The sequence below is a fragment of the Schistocerca cancellata genome, chromosome 4, assembly GCF_023864275.1.
Source record: "Schistocerca cancellata isolate TAMUIC-IGC-003103 chromosome 4, iqSchCanc2.1, whole genome shotgun sequence".
In the NCBI taxonomy this organism is placed as follows: domain Eukaryota; kingdom Metazoa; phylum Arthropoda; class Insecta; order Orthoptera; family Acrididae; genus Schistocerca; species Schistocerca cancellata.
In genome coordinates, this window is record NC_064629.1 from 321,594,834 (window position 1) to 321,617,386 (window position 22,553).

General features: G+C 39.3%; 1 protein-coding gene across 1 annotated transcript in view; it reads right to left on the reverse strand.

Annotated features, from left to right (window-relative positions):
* The window catches only part of LOC126185225 (target of rapamycin complex 2 subunit MAPKAP1), a 139,423-nt gene extending 117,261 nt beyond the window's left edge, over positions 1–22,162 (reverse strand). The window contains exon 1 of the mRNA XM_049928105.1: positions 21,447–22,162. Within this exon, the coding sequence (XP_049784062.1) occupies positions 21,447–21,519 (73 nt within the window). The 5' untranslated portion in view covers positions 21,520–22,162. The remainder of the gene's footprint in view (positions 1–21,446) is intronic.
* Between the last annotated feature and the right edge of the window lie 391 nt (positions 22,163–22,553).

Genomic DNA, 22,553 nt, shown 5'->3' on the forward strand with positions numbered 1-22,553 from the left:
ATACAGCAACAAATATAATCATTTTACTTCACACTAAACAAGCTTCCATTGATCCTAAATTCCTCTGCAAAGGAATCATTTCACTACCTAACTTTCAAATTCACTTATTTTGAGGCTGCCATAGTAGACAATACCATTTAAGTAACATTTCCTATACGCAAATCAAAATTACTCATTTTAAGTACACTTACATAATGAGGTATTAGTTTGATAGTTGACATTCACAATTCCATAGATACTGCAAAATATTTATATTCACACATCAGCCTCAAACTATTTGTTCCATGATAACACTCTGGACAACATAATGTTTACTTCATTCTTTCCCATGTAGCTAACTGAATCACACAATGCACAATTAAATCATCTTTTAGTGTAGGGTGCTATGGTTGACTGCATTCCAGCTGCAGTACATCGTCCCTTGAAGCCACCTCTCAGCTGATTACGTTTGGTTTGGTGGTCGTTTTGAGACTGGGAAATTCCTCTCTGTATGAAGTCTATGTTCATTCATCATATGTAGGTTTGACACAAAACAAACTGCATTATATATTAGACTGAAACATTTGTTGTACAACCTGAATTTGAAGTACATGTGTAAAATCATATAAGTTATCAGTTTTTTCTCTACATAAACAATTCTCATATTCCCAGTAGTCTCTTACTAAGCTCACACAGTTTTGTTTACACATCACAGCCACTGGTCATTAACCACTGGCATCACTCGTTTCTAGCTCCATCTGGATTAGATTAGGTCTCTAGAAGAGCGTAGCATTCCAAAGGATTGGAAAAGGGCACAGGTCATCCCCGTTTTCAAGAAGGGACGTCGAACAGATGTGCAGAACTATAGACCTATATCTCTAACGTCGAACAGTTGTAGAATTTTGGAACACATATTGAGTTAGAGTATAATGACTTTTCTGGAGACTAGAAATCTAGTCTGTAGGAATCAGCATCGGTTTCGAAAAAGACGATCATGTGAAACCCAGCTCGCGCTATTCGTCCACGAGACTCAGAGGGCTATAGACACGGGTTCACAGGTAGATGCCATGTTTCTTGACTTCCGCAAGGCGTTCGATACAGTTCCCCACAGTCGTTTAATGAACAAAGTAAGAGCATATGGACTATCAGACCAATTGTGCGATTGGATTGAGGAGTTCCTAGATAACAGGATGCAGCATGTTATTCTCAATGGAGAGAAGTCTTCCGAAGTAAGAGTGATTTCAGGTGTGCCGCAGGGGAGTGTCATAGGACCGTTGCTATTCACAATATACATAAATGACCTGGTGGATGACATCGGAAGTTCACTGAGGCTTTTTGCAGATGATGCTGTGGTGTATCGAGAGGTTGTAACAATGGAAAATTGTACTGAAATGCAGGAGGATTTGCAGCGAATTGACGCATGGTGCAGGGAATGGCAATTGAATCTCAATGTAGACAAGTGTAATGTGCTGCGAATACACAGAAAGATAGATCCTTTATCATTTAGCTACAAAATAGCAGGTCAGCAACTGGAAGCAGTTAATACCATAAATTATCTGGGAGTACGCATTAGGAGTGATTTAAAATGGAATGATCATATAATGTTGATTGTCGGTAAAGCAGATGCCAGACTGAGATTTATTGGAAGAATCCTAAGGAAATGCAATCCGAAAACAAAGGAAGTAGGTTACAGTACGCTTGTTCGCCCACTGCTTGAATACTGCTCAGCAGTGTGGGATCCGTACCAGATACGGTTGATACAAGACATAGAGAAGATCCAACAGAGAGCAGCGCACTTCGTTACAGGATCATTTAGTAATCGCGAAAGGGTTACGGAGATGATAGATAAACTCCAGTGGAAGACTCTGCAGGAGAGACGCTCAGTAGCTCGGTATGGGCTTTTGTCAAAGTTTCGAGGACATACCTTCACCGAAGAGTCAAGCAGTATATTGCTCCCTCCTACGTATATCTCGCGAAGAGACCATGAGGATAAAATCAGAGAGATTAGAGCCCACACAGAGGCATACCAACAATCCTTCTTTCCACGAACAATACGAGACTGGAATAGAAGGGAGAACCGATAGAGGTACTGAAGGTACCCTCCGCCACACACCGTCAGGTGGCTTGCGGAGTATGGATGTAGATGTAGATGTAGAATACGACACTTCGTAATGATGTGGAACGTGTCAGGTTAATAAAAGATGTCTGTACAAGATATTACATTACAGAAAATAATATTGCAATACACTTACGTTTAAGTTCTCCCCCCCCCCCTTTATTTATATCTAAAAATTCAGCCAATGAGTAGGAGTTGTCATCTAGAAATTCTTTTAATTTATTTTTAAATGTTAGTTGGCTATCTGTCAGGCTTTTGATGCTGTTTGGTAGGTGACCAAAGATGTTTGTGGCGGCATAATTTACCCCTTTCTGTGCCAAAGTCAGATTTAAACCTGCATAGTGAAGATCATCCTTTCTCCTGGTGTTATAGCTATGCACACTGCTATTACTTTTGAACTGGGTTGGATTATTAACAACAAATTTCATAAGTGAATATATATACTGTGAGGTTACTGTGAGGATCCCTAGATCCTTAAATAGATGTCTGCAGGATGACCGTGGGTGGGCTCCAGCAATTAATCTGATTACACGTTTTTGAGCAATGAATACTTTTCTACTCAACGATGAATTACCCCAGAATATGATGCCATACAAAAGCAGTGAATGAAAGTAGGCATAGTAAGATAATTTACTGAGATTCTTATCACCAAAATTTGCAATAACCCTAATAGCATACGTAGCTGAACTCAGACGTTTCAGCAGACCATCAATGTGTTGCTTCCAGTTTAACCTCTCATCAATGGACACACCTAAAAATTTTGAAAATTCTACCTTAGCTACAGACTTCTGTTCAAAGTCTATATTTATTACTGGAGTTGTGCCATTTACTGTACAGAACTGTATATACTGTGTTTTATCAAAATTTAAAGAGAGTCCGTTTGCTGAGAACCACTTAATAATTTTGTGAAAAACATCATTTACAATTACATCACTTAGTTCTTGGTTTTTGGATGTTATTACTATACTTGTATCATCAGCAAAAAGAACTAACTTTGCATCTTCATCAATGTGGAATGGTAAGTCATTAATGTGTATCAAGAACAGTAACGGACCTAAGACCGAACCCTGTGGGACCCCGTACTTGATAGCCCCCCAGTTTGAGGCATCAGCTGTTGTTTTAACATTACATGAACCACTTATTTCAACTTTCTGCATTCTTCCAGTTAAGTATGAATTAAAACATTTGTGCACTGCCCTACTCAAACCATAATGATTTAGCTTATCTAAAAGAATTCCACGATTTACACAATCAAAGGCCTTTGAGAGATCACAAAAAATACCAATGGGTGACGTCCGGTCATTCAGAGCATTTAATATTTGATCAGTGAAAGCGTATATAGCATTTTCTGTTGAAAAGCCTTTCTGAAAACCAAACTGACATTTTGTTTGTACTTTATTTTTACAAATATGGGAGGCTACTCTTAAATACATTACTTTCTCAAAACTTTTTGATAGAGCTTTCAGAAGAGAAATTGGGCGATAGTTGTTGATATCCGATGTATCCCCCTTTTTATGCAATGGTTTTACAATGGCATATTTCAGTCTATCGGGGAAAACACCCTGTTCCAAAGAGCTATTACATACATGGCTGAAAATCCTACTTATCTGTGGGGAACAAGCTTTAATTACCTTGCTGGAAATGCCATCGATTCCGTAAGAGCTTTTACTTGTCAGTGAGTTTATTATTTTACTGATTTCAGAGGGAGAGGTTGGTGGAATTACAGGTGTTTCAAACTGCACAAGTATGGCCTCTTCTATTAGTAGCCTTGCCTCTTCTAGTGAAGATCTAGATCCTATTTTCTCCACAACATTATTGAAAATATTTTCAATTTCTGATTGTTTGTTAGTACACTTGTCATTCAGTTTTATGGCACTAAAGTCTTCCTGTGCTCTTGGTTGCCCTGTTTCCCTTTCCATAATATTCCAAATTGCTTTAATTTTACTATCAGAGTTACTGATCTCAGACATGATACACATGCTTCTGGACTTTTTAAGAACTTTTCTTAGTACCGCACAATAGTTTTTATAATATTGAACAATTTCGGGGGCAGTACTCCCTCTTGCTGTTAGATACAGTTCTCTTTTACGGTTGCAAGGTATTCTTATTCCTTTAGTTAGCCAAGGTTTTTTTTATATGTTTTCTTGGAATTATGTTTAACTACACTCCTAGAAATGGAAAAAAGAACACATTGACACCGGTGTGTCAGACCCACCATACTTGCTCCGGACACTGCGAGAGGGCTGTACAAGCAATGATCACACGCACGGCACAGTGGACACACCAGGAACCGCGGTGTTGGCCGTCGAATGGCGCTAGCTGCGCAGCATTTGTGCACTGCCACCGTCAGTGTCAGCCAGTTTGCCGTGGCATACGGAGCTCCATCGCAGTCTTTAACACTGGTAGCATGCCGCGACAGCGTGGACGTGAACCGTATGTGCAGTTGACGGACTTTGAGCGAGGGCGTATAGTGGGCATGCGGGAGGCCGGGTGGACGTACCGCCGAATTGCTCAACACGTGGGGCGTGAGGTCTCCACAGTACATCGATGTTGTCGTCAGTGGTCGGCGGAAGGTGCATGTGCCCGTCGACCTGGGACCGGACCGCAGCGACGCACGGATGCACGCCAAGACCGTAGGATCCTACGCAGTGCCGTAGGGGACCGCACCGCCACTTCCCAGCAAATTAGGGACACTGTTGCTCCTGGGGTATCGGCGAGGACCATTCGCAACCGTCTCCATGAAGCTGGGCTACGGTCCCGCACACCGTTAGGCCGTCTTCCGCTCACGCCCCAACATCGTGCAGCCCGCCTCCAGTGGTGTCGCGACAGGCGTGAATGGAGGGACGAATGGAGACGTGTCGTCTTCAGCGATGAGAGTCGCTTCTGCCTTGGTGCCAATGATGGTCGTATGCGTGTTTGGCGCCGTGCAGGTGAGCGCCACAATCAGGACTGCATACGACCGAGGCACACAGGGCCAACACCCGGCATCATGGTGTGGGGAGCGATCTCCTACACTGGCCGTACACCACTGGTGATCGTCGAGGGGACACTGAATAGTGCACGGTACATCCAAACCGTCATCGAACCCATCGTTCTACCATTCCTAGACCGGCAAGGGAACTTGCTGTCCCAACAGGACAATGCACGTCCGCATGTATCCCGTGCCACCCAACGTGCTCTAGAAGGTGTAAGTCAACTACCCTGGCCAGCAAGATCTCCGGATCTGTCCCCCATTGAGCATGTTTGGGACTGGATGAAGCGTCGTCTCACGCGGTCTGCACGTCCAGCACGAACGCTGGTCCAACTGAGGCGCCAGGTGGAAATGGCATGGCAAGCCGTTCTACAGGACTACATCCAGCATCTCTACGATCGTCTCCATGGGAGAATAGCAGCCTGCATTGCTGCGAAAGGTGGATATACACTGTACTAGTGCCGACATTGTGCATGCTCTGTTGCCTGTGTCTATGTGCCTGTGGTTCTGTCAGTGTGATCATGTGATGTATCTGACCCCAGGAATGTGTCAATAAAGTTTCCCCTTCCTGGGACAATGAATTCACGGTGTTCTTATTTCAATTTCCAGGGGTGTATTTTCTTGGGAAAACAATTTTCAAATACCCTGGCCAACTGACCCTGCCACATTGCCACAATGAGCTACTCAACAATAAGCACCATACAACACCTTTATATTTTGGTATCTATAGTCTTTAATGTACTTTAGAATGTACACATTATTTTAGCACACTGCTAAACACACATTGATCAACAGACTGATTTGTGGTGTCAGTTCATGAACTTCATGTAGGCCATTGTTCAAGTGTCTCAGAATTCTAAATCCGCCATCCCTGTAATTATATATTCCATGATGGGATTTGTTGTAGACAATATTGAGTTTTTCAGAATAAAGAGCAATACACATTCAGTTAACACTGGATGGAAAATACAATACGCACTTGGATAACATTTCCTTAAGCTGCTTCTGACAGAACTGGTGGGGGGGGGGGGGAGGGGGGGGACAGTGATAAACCTCAAGTACTCCAATCCAAGTTGACAGGTTTCTTTGTGGCACACTCCTTCAATTATGTGCAGGATTTCCGTGCAGTAGTTTACAGCTTTTCTCTGTAATGTGTTATTTATTCATATATGCTCTATTTTTGAGTTTAACTCATTATTTAATACTTTTGTTTATAAATTTTCTAATCAGCCTTCAGTAAACCATGCACTGAATCATTCCATAATTAAGCAGGTTCCACGGAACTTGATAAATACTACTTCTACTACTACTACTACTACTACTACTACTACTACTACTACATGAACAGACCCAGTGGACCTCAAGCTTCTACAAGTTTCCTCCTGTACTGTATTCTGTCCATTGCAGCTATCCGCCATCTATTCACATCTATTGATACTTGGTTTAAATCTTCATGGAGGCCACCCCTCCAATGCTTCTTGGGTCTCCCTGGGGGTCTCTTTCCTGTAGGTGTGAAATCCAGGAGCTTCCAAGGCCATTTGTGATCCTCCATCCGGGCCACACGGCTGGCCACTGCATTCATTTGGCCACTGTATTTGTTTGGCTTTGACAGTTCCTGCTATGTTGGGCTGCTGGTATAGTTCCTCAAGCTCTTGGTTGTATCTGATCCTCCATTCCCCTGTATCTGCATCCAGGACTGGACCGAAGAGCTTCTGAAGCACTTTTCTCTCAAAAACGAGGAGCTTATGGAAGTCCTGTTTACGGATACTCCATGTCTCACAACCATATAGAACAACAGGCTGGATCAGGATTCTGTACAGTCTAATCTTTAACTGTCCAGAGAGATATCTGGACCGAAGCAGTTGTGCTAGGCTGTGGTAAGATCGGTTTCCTGCTTCAATTCTGGTACTGATCTCTGCTTCATATGATGAGTTCTCAGTGAAAAGTGCCCCTAGGTATTTGAATTCATGCACTCTCTTGTAGGACTGGTCCCCAACATCCAGTGATTGAAGATGAACAGCAGTCTGACAATGACCACGCATCATAATGAGGTACTCTGTCTTGGCTTCATTTATGTTTAGCTCAAATCTGCTGGCAGCCTCCTTAGTGCTTTGGTCATTTGCTCCAACTCCTCTTCCGACCTAGAGAGAAAACAGATGTCTGCATAGGCTAAGTATGCCAGCCTCTTTCCTTCAATTTCAATCCCTTCATTCTCTTGAAAGGTCTCTTGTACAATCTTCTCAAGGGCAAAGTTGAACAGGATAGGGGACAACCCGTCTCCTTGCCTGAGTCCTGTCACAATTTCAAATTCCTCAGTTACGCGATTTCCCATCTTCACCTTTGCACGTGTTTCGCTCAGACAGATCTTTATCAGATTGATGAGCTTCTCTACCATGCCAAACTCCCTTAAACAGCTGAGCAGGCTCTTGCGATGTATGCAATTATAGGCCTCCTTAAAATCAACGAATAAAATATCCAAATCTTTACCATAGTCACCCAGTTTCTCAGTGAGCTGCCAGAGGCTGAATATGTGATCTACTGTTGACCGTCCTGGCCGGAAACCTCCCTGGTACTCCTCAATCACCGATTCTGCCACTGTCTGAATTCTATGTATGAGGCAATTGGACAGGATCTTATAGCAGATGTTAAGGAGGGCTATTCCTCAATAGTTGTCACATTTCAGTTTGTCGCCCTTCTTATGTATTGGACAAATCAGAGCTGTTTACCATTCTGCTGTTAGTTCTTCTTTGGTCCATATTGCCTGTATCAGTTGGTGTATTCTTTCTGCAAGTTTTTCTCCTCTTGGCAGGATCATTTCAGCCTGTATTCAGTGTTCACCTGGACTCTTATTCTGCTTAAGGTGTCTGATTCTGGTTTTTACCTCATCCAGTGTAGATGGGGGATAATCTGCATTGGCTGTAATTGGGTACTGGAAATCAAACTGCAGTTCGTGTTCATCACAATTTAGCAGCTGCCAAAAGTACTCTTTCCATCTCTCAGCTATGTCACTATCATTCGTCAGGATCTTATCATGGGAATCTTTGACAAATTTCTGCTTGGCCTGGTGACATTTGCAGAGGTACTTCACCTTCAGAAACATTTCCTTAGCGTTTGGTCCTCTGAAGTCTGTTTCTGCTTCAATGATGATATCCCTTATGTATTTCCTCTTTGCTCTTCTCAGAGTTGCTTGTGTAGTCTTTCGGACCTCCTCAAATTGTGCTTTGCCCTGTGCCAGATTTGTCCCCTTCAGCAACTTGCTCCTGGCTTCCTTCCTCCTGCACATTCCTTTCCAAACCAGATCATCTTTCCCACTGTGTTTCCCATGAGTGTTTCCTTTGCTGTATCCCTAACTGAGCTCTGGATGTTTCTCCATATTAGTTCAAGGTCCTGATTCTCGTCCATTTCACTGAGTGCTTCAAAGTGGTTGCTAAGTTGCACCTGGTATCCGGTCTTTGTTGCTTAGTTTCTCCACATGGTACCTTTCCACTCTTTTTAACTTAGGCCCCGTTCATCCTTTACACTGTATGTTTAAAAGGCCTCTAACCAGTAAATGATCATTCCCACCTTCGGCACTCCGCACCGTCTCAACGTCTAACACCCATCTCTTGGCTCCGAGATCAATGGCAACATGGTCTATTTGATTTATAGTTCTCCCATCTGGTGACACCAAGGGCCTCTATGTACGTTTTTCCGCTGGAAGTTTGTGCTGGATATGAACAACCCTAATGATGTAGCGCAGCTGATGAACCTAACCCCATTGTCATTGCTTAGGTTGTGTAGACTGCGCCTTCCTGTTGTGTCTTGATATCTGTTCTTTCCCAACCTTGGCATTCATATCACCAAGGAGGATCCTCAGGTGACCATTTGGTATAGCATCCATCACTGCCTCTAGCTGTGCATAGAACTCATCTTTCACTTCACTTTAGCTCTCCTCCGTGGGAGCGTGATAGTTCACAAAAGTCGCCTTAATATGCTTTACGTCCAGTGTTAGAACAGGTATTCTTGGGCTGACTGAAACGAACTCTGAAACATTAGTGGCCATAGTCTTACTGATACAAAACCAGTGCCTAACAGATGACCTCGTTCACAGGCTCCATACAGAATAGTACAGTTTTCAACATCAATGTTGCCAGCATCCTCCCACCGGCTTTCTTGCAGTGCAACTAGGTCTAGTTCGTACCTCTGAATTTCTTTGACAACACTGATTGCAGCTCCTGTCTTGTACAGACTCCTTACATTCCACATTCCAAATCGTATACTGTTTCTTTCACATTGACATCGTCTATTTTTGTCAGTAATGTTCCGAGGCTTACATGTGGTCTTGGAAGCATGTTTAATTGTTTACGAAGAGAGGGTGCTGGCCTCTCATCCAATCTGCAGTGTTACCCTCACAGCTTCCAGGATTGCTGGCTTTTATTAAGGAGTAGGCTCCTCTCAGGAGGTGGGTTAGAAGTAGGAATAAGGGAATTGGAAAGACACCCTCGGGCCTCAAACCTAATACCGTTGGGGTCGAAAAAGCAAGAGTTGGCCAAGGGAGGCCGAAAGAGAGGGATAAAGAAGGAGCCTGACAAGTAAGTGGACGCCATGTCAGGCTCAGCTCAGGTCCTCGCAGATGCCACCCACGTACTTCTAGCTGAAGTCCCCTGGAGGAGGAACTTGATAAATAAGTAAAATAAATTAGAATATTACACAGACTACTTAAACAGCACTCACTTCACCACTCAATGCCATGTAAAATCTTCTAAGTTACTTCGCAAATTAAACTTATTTGCAGCACTCTCTGGTCAAACAACGTTTACCAGATTTGGTAGTTTTTTATAATGCATCTATTTTTTCAAATTTTCTATGTAATTTCATTGGAACAATTTAATTTTATCTCATTTTAAATACTGTAGATTTTTCTTAACCTTTTACAGCTACTAATCACAGATCTGGTCACATGCCAATCAATAAGTCTTTGTGAAATATAAAGATCCAAATAACATTACAAAACATGTATTTTATCTAAAACTGTGGATTTACAATGCTAAACAAACCATCACAAAGACACTCATTACAAACAACAAAGAGACATCTACAAATTTTACCATCAATGCATACTTTTAAATAAACAATACTCAAAATACCTTTATTTTCCTCTACATGTTCTACTCGCTGCATCAAAATACCTCTTGTCAAATTACTTTGGTCCACAAATCCCTTACTATGCCATCAACAACAATACTCATCCTCTTATGAGAAGGAAAGTTGCTACTCATCGTATAGCAGAGATGCTGAATCACAGATAGCCACAACAAAATCGAGTCTAACAATTATAGCTCTCAGCCGTTAAGACCTTTGTTGCGCATGCGCACATGCACACTAAAAAATGAAGTCTCAGGGCATCTTACTCTACATACATGCACCTAAAGTTTCACCTTTACCTGGAGAGCTTTCTCAGCATTTTCCCATATATCTATTTTACTATCATCGCCTTGTTCTGTCATGGATCGTATTTTACCTCACAACAATCTACTACATTGTGATCAGTTTGTAAACTGCTGTCACTATACAGCAATACTTCAGTAGCCCTATACACAAAGCAACAAATTAGCAAACACATTCCTTTTGTCAACAAATTATGTAATTTGCTCATCTTTAAACAAAGGTCTTCACCATCACCACCAGCTTTCTCCAATTTACTTCTTTCCTTCCTTAAAAAACCCTGAAATTTGGAGGATAAGAAAATAATGTGTTATGTAAATGGTTACCTTATTTTCTGCTGAGACTGAGTACTAGAATGGTAAACTGACTTATTCCATATCATAGCAAGAATTAGAAATTATGAATGATGGAACATGTAAATAACTAACCAATTAATTTCTTAAACATAAACATTCATTGTTCTGATATATTTATTTGTTAAACTCAGGTTGATAGCACCTTTCATGTTAGGCACCTCATTCACTGTTTGATGACAATTTTCACCATTAGGTTTTACAGTTAAATCATCTTGTGACTTTTCAATATTTATAATTTGCTTATCTAGTTTTAAGGACTTATGGTTAACTACCTCATTAGGTTTTCTGCTTCTTTTTAAATCCAAACAATCCGCCTCTTCTGGTACAAGAGACGTTACATTAGTCACTTCCTTGCTGTGATCATGTTACTACTTCTCATGCGGACTGAGAATGTCTTCGGTCTTTCTGCTCATTTCCTGCTACCCTTTGTCAATATCTGGTACTCTTCCTCTCTATAAATTTTAGTAAAACTATCTCCATTCCCTTTACAACTCCCCGCCTCTGTGAATTTTAATAAAATTTTCTCTAAATTCTCCACACACTGCAATCAACAATAATTTCATACTGTTATTTTCCATGGTCTCTATTTCCAATATATTTTCACTGCACATTTGTTTCAGTATCATCAGAGCTACACTACCCTCTGCACTGTCTTCCCCATTTTATTCCAACGTCACAACATTTACAGCACATACCTACTCTCTCACTTCCCCATGGCTCATTAGAAATTCCAGATTTTTCTCAGTTATTTTCTTCAATTTCCTTAATTCTTTTCGAGTTTATATTGTTGGCAAAACCTTTCAATTTTAAAGAAGTACAAATTTGTTGTATTAGATATTAATCTAACAATGACTGGTTTACTTAGTCAAATGTTACTTCTCTGCACCGGTGCCTACTTCAATCCCTCCCATTGCTGCTATTTTGATGCAATGATTCTGCATCTGGTAGGCACCTTATCCATGCATCTAGCTCCAGACTTCTCACTCACTCTCACTCACTCTACATATCCCCCTATGTTGTCTTCTTTCCTTAGATTTGTCCCAAATCCTTCACCCAGTCTTCTTTCTTCCACATTATTTAAATTAAATGTTGTGATGGTTCTTGCTTCATTTCCTTTACCCATATGCCACATATGTTCTCCTTCTACCATCCAGTGTATTGTTCATGCTGCACCACACTCACAGACATACATACATACATAATTCATCCAGTCAAAAAGTTCACAGTAATTATTCAACAATCTTGTTATGTAGCCCTGCAAATTTAAATAAAGGGATGTCAAGTGTGAGTTACCTCCATGATTGGCCAAAAATCTACCCTCTGCTTTACCCATAGGCTGTACTGACACCAAAGTAGCATTGTTCTGGCAGATACACCACACAGGGAGCTGCTGTTTGGATAAAGTGCTTAATTTTACTAAACCCCCAAGTTAGCATCAGCCTGGTCTTGGTCACATACATACTAATTTGTCACTCCTTGTCCCTTTCAAATGTACTGCTAATTGACTGAAAACAATGCTCTCTGTAGGCAGTTGACTATATGATTGTTGACTTGTGGTGCACTCACTGTGAATGCAATTAATAAGTATTTATTTCAGGTAGCCAAATGTACTTTCCTCCTGAACTGAAAAAATTGCCTCTGCCTCGGCCTATCACCACTCAGCTTCAGACATTATACAAAAACCACTCATGGTGTGTCATAACTCCAAAACCACTATTCTCTATATTCATATTGACCAAATTAGTGGCACACAAAATCAAAATGTAACCGTATGTTCTCTGTGTCACACCACAATATATGAAGAGCACTGTTTACACACAAAAATACACCAACACAGAAATACACACAATCCATTACTCGGCATAGTGAACTTGTGAGAACTAACTTGGTTCATATGAACAGGTACAGTCATGTTCCAATTGACACTACCACTCGTTTCTCCACACAGAGTGAGCACAAAAAGTGATCAAGGAAACGGATAAGGTAACATACTTTCTCAGGAAGCAGTGAGAATCTCTTGTAAATGTCATTAATTTCACTGACGGAATGAGAAGGAGAAAGGCGTGATGGTGTCAGAAAAGAAGACAACAGGAGGTGCAGGCAAATGTAAGTCAATGGTGTGCAAATTATGGAAGGAGAGAGGAAATGCTGAGCGAAGCAAAATCCAAGTAGGACCTATCTGCTCCGAAGCAGAATAAGTGAAATGCACACAATAAACATTTCATTGATGATATAGATAAATGTGTTATTATACAGAAATTTCTGCAGTATTATGAACAATACAACGAAATACCAAATTTGCAAAAGCTTCAAACCTTTTGTCGCACAGAATGAACAAGTCATAACGTGTGGACAAGAGAACGCACTTAAAGAAAACATATACTACATACATTAAGGTGGTTTTTTTTTTTTTTTTTTTGTGGAAAATTAATGAAAGTGGCCAGCAGTTTATTTGGATGAACTGTGGACTCATACACACTACACAGTGAATAAATGTTGCAAGGTGACCCATGTGAAGTGTACTGTCAAACAAGCAACACTTCACTGTTGCGGATACAGAATTTCATTCCGTGTTCTGCCCATAACAGGAAAACTTCAGACTATCGTGTAGAAATGGACAGAGAAAAATTAAAAACATGTACAGGCAAGGACAGCCAAACTTCTGACATTAATTAAGGAGCATCGACCTTCCCCTCTTTATTCCACTGACAAAATTTTCCACAAAAACGGTTCCCCTGCTGCTCGAGCCATACCACGCAGACCTGAATCTTATAGAACAGGCCTGGAGTCTTGTGGAGAATTAGATCATAGTCAGTCTTGCACAGACTAAGATCTATAGTCATAATATGTCAGGCATCTAGCTCTGTAGCCCAAAAATATGATGGCTGACACTTTTGTTGCTAATAATTAACTGTTGTGTGCCATTTAGCCCTAGTGCAAGCTTTTCAATGTAAAATGCTACTTCAGCAACTTATGTATCAACTTTGTTGCTTATATATTCAAGCAGCTTTTCCATTTGTCTCATAGGGCTGTGGAAACTTACTTCCTGTCCTTTCCAGCACAGACAAATTTTAGGTGGTTACTGCAAACCAGACACAGTATCTCGGCATTACTAGCCGAAAACTAATCTCTAGAACACACGCACAGTTTGATTCTGCTGCTGTGACATTACGTTTCACAGTTGTGACATTATAAGACTAGAAAGACTATGCATCACGCTGAAAATGTGTGAATTATGGCTAGAGGGCAGATACTTTGACAGACAAGGAAAATATAATAAAATCAGTTGGCATGGATTTGGACAAAGAGTCAGCATTATTTATTACCTGTGACTGAAACAGCAGATGACAAATCAACAGATATAGCTGTGGTGAATAGTGACACCACTAGGGACAGCAGTTTTACGGATACTGCCAGCAAAGCATTGCGAGCAGCTAAGGTGAGAGATGGCTTAAATGTGATGGTTGGTTGGTTGGTTTGTTTGTTTGGGGCATAAAGAGACCAAACTACAAGAAACATGATGGTGCTGTCACCCTGGACTGATAACCAGTTAATTTTGCTGGGTAATACAAGGAAACAATGATGAGTCCTACTTACATGAAATGTTGCATAAAATGCACCTGTCCAGCAGAAATTAAATTACACGATTGTCTATCTGGGAACGATTTATAGTGTGTTCAATGCACAAGTCAATATACTGACCACTTGATATGACAGTCATAACAATGAATACACAAACCATAGAATGCAAACACTATACTGTGGTAATCATCTGCCAATATAATTGAATGATAACCAAGACCACTGGAAGGGAGACGTGTGGAGCAGGGCAACAAGCCCCATCTCCCTGTCATAGGGTTGACAGCGTACATCTGTGTTCTGTATTCTTGCAAAAGCAAGACAGACATAATGGTCATAGGGATCATCAACCCCTTCTCGTGTTGTCAGGGTCATACTAAAACCTCATCATGGACCAGAATTAGTCTCTTCACTCATTTCAAAATAAGAAAACAATGAGCAACACAAAGCAAAAAGCAAAATTGAGTACACATAGCATTCAGTAATGGTTACAGCGCAATTTTAGCTAAGATTAGCAGTGTCTTAAATATGACAGTTCAGATCCAACTTTTACCAGTACCTTATACAACCAAAGCTCATACCCCCCCCCCCCCCCCCCTCACAATTGCCCCCTCCCCATCTGAAACTGCAATGTTTAAGTGTCTGTGTAATACCCGAAACAAATGTTTGCTAACATTTAGAATGGTAGGGCAGACACTTATGGGATCTACTGGTTTGGGGTGCTGTTATCTTGTTAGTATTCAATCAAGTTCCTCACATGTTGTGTCACTGAAGTCCACTTGGAAGACTCTTTCAAATGCAAGTAGACAGTTATACAAAAAATTAAGGAAATATCCTTGTCATATTTTAGCAGCTATGAATCTTACAATTCACTTGTGCAAATCAACAAATTTGTCACATTGTACATTATAACACAGCAAAAGGTGCACCTCACTATATTTACTCACTCTTGATACATTTTGGATGGCGTGTCTCAGCTGTCTCACCATGTATGATTTAAAGATAGTAATTTTCCAAGTCACCATTTCTTGTTGTTGCTGTTAATGTTTAACAATATGTGGGACTTCATTACCTCACACATTGAATTTCATTTGATGCTCCAAGTAAACAATATGCAGGTCAGGTGCACTAAGTACAATATTGGTCTCACATAGTGCTCTGTGGTTAACCCTGGGAGGGATAGTACAACAACATGTGGATGCGAGATTCCTTAAAATTTGGTAACAAGAGAAAAGTAGAGGTAGAACTAGCAGATTGTGCATCATGTCTGGATAGGTTAGGTTAGTCAGTAAGTCTCCTAATTTGGAAAAGAAAATTACACATTTTATGTGTGAACAGAAGTGAAATTATGTTGGCAAAGAAACTTGGGCACCTATAACATAGCTTCAGTGTCTGCTTATCCCCATGCCATTATAATAATTTGGCCTACCATTAGCCCATAACTTGCCAGGGTCCTGATTCAAGCCACAATCCAATACACAATTTTAATCTGTCAGGAATGTTTTGTTATTTAGTGGATTGTAATGTCATTAAATATTACTTCAGGTCTACTACATTTTTAAACCATATGAAACTAAGAAAATACTAAATTTTCTTTTTCTAAATAAGAAATACTGACAGTTTGTAATAAAACATTAATTTTTACAAATGATAAGCATAAATTTGGATGTTCTACAGTATTAATTTATTTAGCTAGTTTTCAGCTTGCAATGCTATCACCAGACAACACATGGTTACTGCAAAAGATAGTATACATGGAAAGTGAGATGCAAAAACAAAGTAAATGCTACCATGTCCAGGAGTACTGTATCCTCCTCTATTATTGTTGTTGTCTGTAAGGGAAAAGTCAAATACTATAGAACATCCATGTTTTGTGCTTTTTATTTATTAATATGAAATGGTTGTACCAAATAACAACAGAAGATTCAATTGACATGGGTTTTTATGCTATCAGATGAGAAATAACGAAATGTGCTTATAACATTTTTCCTGGTTACCTAAATATGTCTCCTAATTTGGAAAAGAAAATTACACATTTTATGTGTGAACAGAAGTGAAATTATGTTGGCAAAGAAACTTGTGCACCTATAACATAGCTTCAGTGTCTGCTTATCCCCATGCCATTATAATAATTTGGCCTGCCACTTCCATTTGCTGCAGAATACAAAATATCATGCCATTGATTATCTGTGGAATTTATAAAAGCAGTTAGCAAAATTAATCATTCAAGTTTCATTTTCAAGGCACATGGGAAGAGTTGTTATTTTACCCAGATATGACACACGAGTTACTTTCTGATAAGTATCCTAAAATGACGAGTAATTCATTAATTATTGACATAAGGTGTAAATGGATTTGAGTCCACATATATTAAACTAGATACATAATAACAAAAAAACTTTACACTGAGAGAGAGTATGGTGACTTATTTCTTGCTAAGATGACAGTGAAAGATAGTCCTCTACCACTACAAAGGAGACAGTTACTTTGGATCTGATTACAGCAGTGTAATGTGAAACTTTGTAACTGCCTTATCCTTCTTTCTCCCAGATATACTGCAATAACATGATATTACAATTAGGTAAGAAATGTTTCTTCTACATGGTGTCACATCAAGCAGAGTATTCTGAATTCTTAGTTCTTGTAATTTCATTAAGTGAAAAATATGAGATACCAGCTGCAGATCTCAGAAAAATATTAACAATAATATGTATTTATTGTTGTCTTAGTGTTGATATCAGTAATTTCATTGATAAATTAATCTAGATCCTGGACATAATTTCTAATTGAAAGGGCAAAATTGTTGTTCTTGGAGACATTAACACAACAAATCCAGCTGATTTTGGAACACTTTCTTCAATATCCTAGACTGTTATTGAATGATTTACACCACCCCACAGATAACCAAATGCACTGCATTAATCACTGACCATATGTTAACTGATGTAGGCTAGAGAAGGAAAGTTGCAATGCAGTTATACATAACCTGGGTCTGTCAGACCACTCGAGGCAGCTTATCAGCCGTAACTACCAGGAGGAAATGCAACTAAATGGCTGACATATGGAAGTATTTTCTCCGAGACAAAAAAGGTTTGAATATGCTAAACATTTATTCAATGAAATGTGGGAAGGTGTGATTTTAGAAACCAACACAAATGAGAACTTTTCATTCAGACTTGAAGTTTTCCCAAAAGTAGGTACGGTATTAATTTCCACGGGACCACAAAATCTGGGTGACCAAACAGATAAGAAAATCCTAAATGCCAAAGCACTTCAACAGCACAAAAAACACCCACTGAGATCCAAATTTCTTGAACTTCTCTCACATATAAAAAAAGGAAATTATTAATAACTGCAAAAATGACTGTAAACAACAGAATTATACAAAATGCTGAAAAAAAATGGGAGCAGCTCAGGACATTACTAGATGGACCACAAAATGCAATAAACCAAAACACAAAATTGTTGTTACCAAGATCCACAGATGACACATCGGTATCAAAACATGTTTGGGTAAACAGAAAAAAGAAATACATTATTTTTTTGCAGAAGGCAGAATTTAATAACCCAAATTAAAAGCAAAACATGCAGACATACGAATTAAGCATAATGGAAGCACAATGTGTTATCAAAATAAACTTGAAAATTTTGTAAACAAATCCTTCATCACAATAATTACTAAGCTACAATGGAAGTGTGACAAATTACAGCCTGTAGTAACACTAAACTACACAGCTAACTTAATGTTTTTGCACATCTTCACCATGGAAGAACTTGGCTTGGCAATGTTGTGTGTAAGCTAAACATAACACATCAGCAGATTTAGCTAATGTGTTTGTGCACTTGTTAAGGTGTATAGATATTATAACAAATCCTTGGTGCACATTAGGAATGAATCTTTCACCACAGTTTGCTTCTTAGAGTTCCTAAAACATGCTAAAGTTTTGTTTATTCATAAGAAAGGTGACCCAGAAAATGTATAAAAACGTAGACCCAACTCATTACATCATTTTCCATCTCATTACTCACATCATATTTCATAGTATTGGAAACTACGATGAAAAATATACTCATTAGCTATTTAAAGAAGTACAATCTTCTAGGCAAAGAAAAGTTTGGATTTAAGCCGAAGAAAAGTGTAGGATCATCAATATCTCAATTCAAGAATGCTTTTGAGACACTGGGCAAAGGAGATCATGTAACTGGCATCTTCCTTGCTCTGACAGAGCCTTTGACACAGTAGACCACAAGGAGGTATTAAACAGAATGAAAAGATTTGGAATAAGGGGAGTAAGAAGTAAATTATTTCATACACACCCACACACCAAAAAAGTAAGAGTACAATGGATCGAGATTTCTCAAGCAAAATGCACCACATTATAGAACACTGTTGTAACCCTGAACTATTTTACTTTAAGTGTAAAGCACAAAGAAATAACACTATTTGCTGATCACAGTAATATTCTGATCAACAACAAGTTAATGGACATATTAAAGCCTAGGGCCTATGAAACTCACTCATACAAATGTGCAGGTGGACACAAAACAATAAGCTGACTCTAAAAAACGGCATTAATTTCTATATAAACAGAATGTCCAAGAATATCAATTAAAGAGAGAATGATGATGTTATAGCATGTAAATCAAAATTTCTAGGAATATATTACAATAATGGAAAAGCAAATTGCAACAGTATGATACAAACTCCAAACAATAAATTCCGTGTGAAGCATCTCATGTGCAAGAACAATTTTTGCATATGAGAGTGACTTATTTAGTAGACCTCCTGCCCACTCCCCCCCCCCCCCCCCTCCGAATATTGAAGATTTCACGGTTTCTGTACGAGATATGTACACCATCTGCATCAAAATACTAGTTCCGAGACTTGTCAGAATTTTAGTATATGGCTTCTAAATGTATTTTGGAGTTTTACAGCCAAAAGTACGTTAAACTGGTGCAAATGTATACATCAGGCTATGTTATAGGTCTGTTACTGCAACCTTTATTTCAAATTCACACACAAAAAAAATTATCGTCTTCCATTCTAAGGCACACCTTGGGCTATGCTACATATCAGTCTGTCAATCCATCAACACATCCCCACAACCAAGTTTGCAGGGGTCAGAGGGGGGTGGGACAACAAGAGACTGTCACGCAGTAGCCCGGATGTCCATTTGGTGAAAGTTACATTTTGGAACCCCCCCCCCCTCCTCCCTCCCCCAACCTTGCATTTTTCATTATGCTGCAGAGACTTATGGCATAATCTTGTGGGGGAATAAATGCTCAGAACATCCAATCAATCATCAAGTTACAATAATAATAATTGTGTGTGACTCAGTGGCCTGATGCAATTCTTTCAACTGAATGACACTTCGGAGTGTTAGCTGTCCTTAACTAATCTCAGTAATCCTAAGGGATAAAGGACCTACAGTTTAATGTGGAATCCAAACCACATGTTGTTCCTAGTGAATCTTCTCATCACTGAAAGGTGAAGGCTGGGTTCAAGGCACACTGAAAAAAAACCTGTGCTCAACCAGGATTTGAATCCATGCACACACTTTTCCATTAGATAATCAGGCTCAACCAAATTGTAAAAACAGTTATGGGGATTCATAACAAAAATGAGGAGAGTTCATCACTGCACTGACTTGTTCATTATTCTGGGAATCCTCACAGTTCCTTATTTATAAATCAGAAACTTATGTAAGTAAAAACAATAACCACTACCCATCAAACAAGCAAGTACATGTATGTGGGAACACTTACAGTCATCATGTTCAAATGGAAAAAAAACAGTTAAAACCCAAAATAGTTTATACAGTGGAATAAATTTATGACACCCTTCAATAACAGGCCAAAAACAAAAAACTGCATGCCTTTAGGAAATATGCAAAATTATTTATCAAATGAGGGCTATTACACTGTTGACAATTACATAAAATGACATGCAAATTATTTAGACAAATGTAAATGTTAGAAAATAAATTGTTATGGCCAAGAGCTCCCACAGAGAACAATAGAAATAGGAACTATACAAATATTTAATACTACTCAAGAAATATTCTATGTATACAGGCCCACTGATGCATATCTATATCATATGTACATGTTGTATATGTGTACTTTTGAGCTGTGTACTTGTGGAAAAGACTATTCATTGAAAAAGATCTTAAATTACTGTTGAGGATTAGCCAAAATTATATGTTACCTACCTAGACGAATATTTGCTTTGGTAAATTATCTACACAACAAAATAAAATTTGTATCAATGTATTTTATGTATTTAAACTAGGTGTACATATTTTACTCATACACCTGATTTATATTGCCCAAGGATGGATAACAACAATCAAATATAAAGGTTCCTATTTCAACATTAACATATAATTGTCTTCAAGAATCAGTCAAAATTACTGCCCTTCCCCATAGTTTCTTCTTACTGAAATTACAGTCACTCTACCTATGAAGTCATATCTACTGTGTGTTCTTTTACTAATTTACACAGCACTTTAATTACACAAAAACACTTGGAAGTAGTATGATATATACAATTGTGTAAACTCATCACAGCAAACCAACCGTTAACTACATACAATGGTGGTTTTTTTTTTTTTTTTTTTTGGTTCTCCCTCATCTGCCTGACCTGCTGCTTTTTCAGGAATATGAATGACAAATAATTACGATATTGAACTGGAATCATTCCCTTCAGTTATTAAGTACAACCGTCATTAAAAGTTGAATTTTTCAACTTTACAGGAGTGCATATGGCTTGTCACACAATCAGCAGTTTCATATACTTCAGACATTTGTTTGCAGTAAATTTTATCTATCAATGTTCAGACACAGCATACTCTGACATTTCCACTTTTAACATACTTAAAGGAGCTCAGTTTCAATATAAATTTCACAACCAAGCCGGTACACGAAAGTCAGGACCGAAAGGCTAGAGGGCAAAATCGTTGCGTATTCTGTCGCAATAATTGCGAACTCATACTAAAGAAACAGGCTGCTGATTACATACCTGTATCGTCGGATATTATGAAGGAGTTTCGTATATGAGACAGTAGCCAGTGTTTATTATCGTAAATAGCCATGCTTGGAGCAACGCGTACACTATATATTAAGTTATTTCACTGTACTGCATAACCCGCTTCGTAGCTTTAGCACATCCAACTGTCATTTTTTCAGCTGTTTCACTCATTTGAAACAAATCACTCGAATGTATGTACCCCTGCTGAAAACGATAGAGCACCACCCAAGCACAATACTATATTTCTTTTCCGTGTCATGTCGCATTTTCTTTGCGTTGCTTTCACTTTCCCACACACGAGCGCACACATCAGGCAACTATCACATTTCTAGTCAATACAGCGTGGATGTTAGATAGCTGTGTAAGATGTAATTAGGCCCCACTTTTATTTTCGTCACAAAAGCGGCTCGATGCTTATTTGCAGCTGGTCACTGCGTATAACGAAACTGTAGCGCACTAGCGCTAGAACAGGTAAACCACGCGGCAGTGGGCAACACACGACAGGATACCGAAATACGATAATCCATATCGTGCACTCTTTATAAAAAGGAGAACGCTCCTAAGAAAAGGTCAGTTGTGTAACATTGTGTGATGCAATGAGAACGTGAACTGTTTTGCAAGAATATTGGGTTCGTAATTCAAAGACTGCATGGGAAAGATCTCCTAAAACTACACCAGAACTTCGAATGTGATACTTGATCTCTTCAGGGGCGTTAGAGAAGTATCAAGTTTCAAACAATGCGGATTTTATTGTCTGTTTGTGTGGGTGTAACCCAGAAATTGTCAATATTAAGTGAAGCCCACTGAGACGCACCAGTGATAATTATTACATACATGTGCCTAGATGACAACCACAGAAATTTGGTATCTCCCTAATGGCAATTCTTTCGATAATCGTATCACATATACCGCCGAAGCAGTTTTGGAGGCAGCATGACCATGAGAATCAGTTAAGGTCATTTACTCTAGCAAATCGACTAGTATATAGTTAACCCGTGTAATGCAAATTGTGTGTGGTCAAAAGAACATTGTACAATGAGTACCAATCGAATGAGGCAGAGCAGTTGTTAAGACATTCATATTCGGGAGGATGGATGT